The sequence below is a fragment of the Vitis riparia genome, chromosome 14, assembly GCF_004353265.1.
Source record: "Vitis riparia cultivar Riparia Gloire de Montpellier isolate 1030 chromosome 14, EGFV_Vit.rip_1.0, whole genome shotgun sequence".
Taxonomy (NCBI): domain Eukaryota; kingdom Viridiplantae; phylum Streptophyta; class Magnoliopsida; order Vitales; family Vitaceae; genus Vitis; species Vitis riparia.
In genome coordinates this window covers 20,993,145-20,999,144 of record NC_048444.1, presented here as the reverse complement: position 1 = coordinate 20,999,144, position 6,000 = coordinate 20,993,145, and the positions used below count along the sequence as shown (strand labels likewise).

Below are 6,000 nucleotides of genomic sequence, written 5' to 3'. Positions count from 1 at the left end.
TTGTTACAAAGAAAATGAGAAAAAAAGGTTGAATTTGAAAATGGCAATTTAATCACAACAGAAGCAAATAGGAGGCTCACATCCTTCTGCATGGGAAATGTTAATTTTCCGAATCTAATGATAGACTATAAGAGCAATACCTCTGCTTTATCCCCATTCAACATAGAGGTGTCCAATGGGTCGAGTCGCCCACTTTGGCCCGTGGCCCAACATGCCAAAAGACTAGATCGAGCCGACACAACCCAAAGGAATAGGTCGTGTTGGGCCAAAGGAAACAACCTGTCGCCCTATTGTGTGACCCACCTAACCTTCTTAAATTTCACTTTTCACTTTTTACTTTTTCCTTTTTATTGCATGTCAAATACCTATAATACTCCTCTCAACAACTATATAACAAGTTTAAGGAGTAAAAAAGTAAATCAATAGCTATTTTTACTTTTTTCATGTCAAATTATTATTTTTTATATTTCATTTCCTTTTATATTCTATTATTTTAAATTTATTTTTATTTTGATTAAAAAATAAACAAATTCAAATATACATTTTTTTACTATTTTTAAAAACAAAAAACTAACATTTCTATAAATTTTACAATTACAAACTCGATAAATATAAATATAAAAAATAAAAAGTATAATTATTAGAGGTGTTTAAAGTAATAAAAAGAAATTTTATTTAATAATGAAAAAAACATAAGACAAAATGACTTCAAAAAACTAAATTAAATTTTTTAACAAAGTGAGTGACCCATGAGCCCCAAGCTGCCAACACGGCACGATTACTCCGCGGGCTTATGGGTCATGCCGGGCCACCTATTTAGCATGCATGGGCCGGGCTGGGCCGGCACAATTTTAAAGTGGGTTGTGCTGGCCTGACGCATTGGCCCGTTATGGCTCGGTGGGCCGGCACGTCCCATTGGACACCTCTAAATTTCAACATAGTGGCTTGCATACAAAGTCAGTGAATTTTTTGGTAAAATTTTTTTAAGCCTTCAGGTACTAGAGATTGAATAGAACATTCAAACTACACCAAGGATAAATATTATAAATAGAAGATTTACAGCCAGGTATAAAAAGCATAACTAGAAAGCGGATAGAACAAAAAGAAAGTACCCCACATAACAGTGACAACTGATGGGTTTGAGAAGGAAAAAGGGGAGCCTCTTCTCAATCCCAAGCTAATCTCTGTATTGCTAATCATCTCCAATGCACAAAAGAATATTATTTAATTAAAAAAAAAAAAATACAAGGCATTAGCCCCAGACCGGTGTATTCCTTCCATACTATGTTGCTGCTCCTAAAAGAGCAGTTCCCGATCCATTGCCACTATCAAGAAAGCTGCTAGATTCAGGCTGTGAATGAGAGACAGAGGGGGGTAGGGAGATGTTCAGTCCATAAGAATACAGTATTAATATTAAATAAGAATATGCTTGCTACAAACTAAAAATAATGTCAAAATTTAGCGATAAACTTAATGATTTTTCTAGGGATATCAAAAGCCAAAGCACATTGCGTCCCCAACTGCACAGCTTCTTTGACAGGGGCATGCAACCTTTTAAATGGAAAAATTTCCTAGACATGGCCCCAAGACTAAGGTGGTGTTTGTTTTTTTACTTAATTCTAAATAGAACCTTAATGCTTAATAGTGTTAAATATTAGGTTATTTGTTTTTGTAGTATTTTATTTCTATTAAGTATTAAAAAGTAAAAAAAATCAATATGTTATTTTTTCTATTTAGAAAAAGTTACATATTTTGACTTTTTCTATTTAGTAAAAAGTTTATAATAAATAATTAAAAAGTAGAAAAACAAACAACCTAAATTCTAAAACTAAATTGTTTTCAGCAAAAAGCCAAAAAAACAAACGCTACCTAAGTTTATGTCTATCAAGATAGTATAATGGGTTTACTGGTTTCAGGCACAAGGGCAGAATATGGGAGATCCAATTCAAGTAATTGTTCCTTTCACATGAAGGAATATTGTTATAGAAAGTACAAATTTGGGAAGGTTAGGGGAAGTTATACAGGATATGCAAAAAACTCTGAAAGTGAAAATCATCTACCAACAACATTGTAATCACAAAGTATCAAAACTTTAGGAAGCATTTGCTTTGTGGGAATAGAGAATGAAAATAGGAAATGCATTCAATTTCCCATTCATTATTGTGTTTAGATTCAAATTCATTCAATTTCTTATTCATTAGTGTTTGGATTCCTTATGAGAAATGGAAATAGGAATAAAAACTCATTATCATGGAAACCAAAAGCCACTATTTCTATTTTGATTCCTCTCTTCCTCATGGTACAGTGATTCACCTCCATTTCATTTCGTACTCCTATTTCTATTCATGTGTACCAAATGCACTCTAAATGGTAAAGGTTCAATTGAAAAAAATTTCATTCCATCCTCTCAAATATTGAAATAATGTCTATACGTGGTCCAACTTTCAAATTGTTTGTAACTGTACCTCTTTCTCATGGACTTTTGAAAGGAAAAATGGCTCTTTCTCCCGAATCCCACCATTCTCTTCAACAATTCTTTCTAAATCCTGCTAATGTGATGATAAGTTAAATATAATAATAACATTATGCTATTTGAAAGTCTTCTAATTCCTGGAAACACAATAACCAAGTCAAAAAGGTATTATACCAATTAAAACCCAGGCACAAAGTTTTACTACCAAATGCAAGATAACTACAAGATTCATGAACTGGAGACTACACATGCAAACAAGGTTTACCAGAACAACCAACAACAAAAAGTGCTAGAACACCGCAATGAATGATGTAGATAATCATCTACATAAATAAATGTTATAATGGCAATGCATATATAAATCCACAAGCAATGATGATAATAGTGTATTTTACCTGGACTCACCAACTTCACTCAATGCATCTATGTTGACACAACATGACATTGTGTGCATCTGCATCTCAACCATTCTAATCTAACTAGGTTGGGATTTGATTGGAATTTGTTTCTTTTTTTGTACAGTTGATTCACTTTTGATTTATTTCCTGCAATTAGGACTGATTTAGAAGAGTAATTCTGGGCTTAGAATAGATTGATTGCCTTTTCTCTTTTCCTTTCTAAAACATTATAAATAGGTTGTAAATATATCCAATGAATATACACGTATTATTCAGAAATCATTATCCATTTTCAAGTTCTTATGAAAGATAACTTTGCTTGATTTCTAATTGATTTTTCTTTTTCTTCCTTCTTTTCTTTTATTTTGTTGTATTCAATGTCCACAACCATTATGAGATCCTTTTTAGCTAAGTCTCATATCCTAAAATTTGTAGATGTGAAGGATCAGACAATTAGTCATATACCCATACTTGACACCACACTCAAGCCCATGCAATAGATAATAATAATAAAATGCATGATCCAAACACAAGCATAGGAACCATTCCACCCATATCTAAATGGTGAGGGAAGGCATGCTAAACAATGTCCCATTTAGTTGCCTGCGTGTCCAAGCATTCACTACCATATATAACATGGCATGCAATAGTAAATTAGATGATAGTGTAATCAATGACTACCTATCAAACATTAAGCAAACAATTTTCTGCATAGAAGAAAACACTGATGAGAACTTCATAATGTGAAACCTATTTCTATTGTGACAAAAACAAGCACAACAAAAATGAAAAAGGTGAAGACTTAATTATGTTATGCACATGAATTAGTTAAATCTGAAGAAGACTATCAACAATTGACCAATATTTGATCACAATCTTTTCTTTGTTTTTTTTCTTTGATATGCAATTAGAAATCTATAAACAATGCCTAGCAAAAAAAGGGATGCACCCCATGCACATTGGAAATATAAAATGGGAACCACAAGCTTACAAAATAAGGAATTTCTTTATCTTATAAGTCCAGGAAAACATTCACAATTCACCACTTTCAATACATTTCTAAAACAACAAAATAACAGGGTAGCAATTACAACATTGATTACAAACCCATGTGATTCTACTCTTCACATCAGCTCCAAAACATTCACAATTGATCATCGTCAATTCATTTCAAAGACAACAAAATTACCGGGGTAGTGATTACAACATTAATCACAAATTAAAGAGTGTGCTGAGGCAAGGCTCCTGGAGAGCATGTATGGGTGTTAGACGATACACATGCATACATATACAGAGGACAGGAGATAGAAGATACTTTTCCCCTGAAGTGAGTGTGGACAGTTTGATTTATTTCCGTTGAATATAATGTATTTATAGTGTACAATCTTTATTTCCTTTCTTAATATAGGTCACATATATGGTAGTTAGTTCAACCTAGCCTTATATATATATTTCTCTATTGTAAGAAGTTAATTATATGAATGAGAATTAAGGTTTTCTCTCTCTCTCTTTCAACATGGTATCAGAGTCAAGGGAGAAAACTTTATTCTTTCTGGTTTACCTGTGTAATTAATTTCGGGAATCCGTCCAATGACCGTGTTTCATTTCGGTCACCTTTTCCATCTCCTAAAACTTTCCGGTCAACCATATCGTGGATAGAAAACCCTCATCACCGTCAACATTTTTCCGGCAATATTTTCCGGAGACTTTCCCGGGCTCTTTTTTTTCCCAATGATATTTTCCGACACCGACTACATCATCAGGAGCGCAAAGAGGAGATCTGCAACTTTTCTCAAAGCATCGGAGCCAAAAACTGATCCACGCGCCTTTTTTCTCCGGGGGCCTGAATCCCACGCGCTGGCGCGTGAGGGCGCGTGGCCCACTTTCTGGTGCCGAGCTTCTACTAGTAGGCTCGTCCAGCGCCGTCTTGCACTTCTAAGCCTCCGTCAATCCTCTCCGAACCCTACTTCTCCATTTTATTTTTTTGTTGGCATTTCAGTCTCCATGGGTCTTCTTTCAGCCTCCTCCGGCCTTCGACGGCAGCTCCCTTCCTTGGCCGAGACCTGTGTGTGCCTTGGGAAGGCCTCTTCTTCATCTCCAGTTACTTTTCTCCTTTGTTTGGGTCCCGACATACCCGGTTCTTCTTCCACAGCTGTGATCCGACCTCCCTTTAGGGCTCTCTTCGATCCAAACGTGATTCAATCTCAGGTGAAGTGGATATGGTGACTAAAAATCCTATTTTTACATCCATCATCTCTGGATCTCCTACTATCACATCGGAAAAATTGATTGGTAGTGAGAATTATCTCTCCTAGTCAGCGTCCGTGGAACTCTGGTTTATGGGATAAGGTTATGAGGATCATCTTGTTACACCTGAGGATGCTATACCTGATGTTGACAAAGTGCAATGGAAGAAAATCGATGCACAATTATGCAGCATATTATGGCAATCTGTTGATCCCAAAATTTTACATCATCTTCGTGCCTACAAAACCTGCTTTAAATTTTGGACTCAAGCTAAAGGATTATACACGAATGATATTCAACGATTTTATAAGGTGGTTTCTGATATTGTTCATGTGAGACAGTAGGACATGGATCTGTCAACTTATATTGGTCGGATTGTGTCTCTTAAGGAGGAGTTCTTAACTTTGATGCCCTTCACTAATGGTGTTGAAGCTCAACAAATACAGATTAACAAGTTCTTTATGCTGTTAACCCTCATTGGCCTCCGTCCAGATCTTGAGTCTGTTCGAGATCAGATTCTTGCTAGTCCATCAGTACCATCACTAGATGATGTGTTCGCTCGTCTCTTACGCCTCTCCTCTACTAAGACCTTGTCGATTGATGGCCCTTCAGATTCATCTATGTTAACCTCTCAGACTAACTCTCAAGGAGGACGTAATAGCAATTGGGGTCGTGGACAACGTCCTCAGTGCACCTATTGTAATAAGCTTGGTCACACTCGAGATCGTTGCTATCAGTTACATGGACGGCCTCCTCGCATTGCCCACATTGCTCAGTCATCTGATCCTCTGCTATCTCGACCTGACTCCGCTGTGAGCTCCACATATCAGAGTATCACCCTTACTGGTAGTGATTATGATGCCTATCTCCAATATCAGGCAG

General features: G+C 36.0%; 1 protein-coding gene across 1 annotated transcript in view; it reads right to left on the bottom strand.

Moving 5' to 3' along the window:
- Positions 1-1,012: 1,012 nt before the first annotated feature.
- LOC117929984 (probable inactive ATP-dependent zinc metalloprotease FTSHI 5, chloroplastic) overlaps positions 1,013-6,000 on the bottom strand; it is a 55,110-nt gene continuing 50,122 nt past the window's right edge. Inside the window, exons 18-19 of the mRNA XM_034850433.1 lie at positions 2,466-2,546; positions 1,013-1,351 (exon numbers count right to left, since the gene is read on the bottom strand). Of these exons, the coding sequence (XP_034706324.1) occupies positions 1,283-1,351; positions 2,466-2,546 (150 nt within the window). The 3' untranslated portion in view covers positions 1,013-1,282. The remainder of the gene's footprint in view (positions 1,352-2,465; positions 2,547-6,000) is intronic.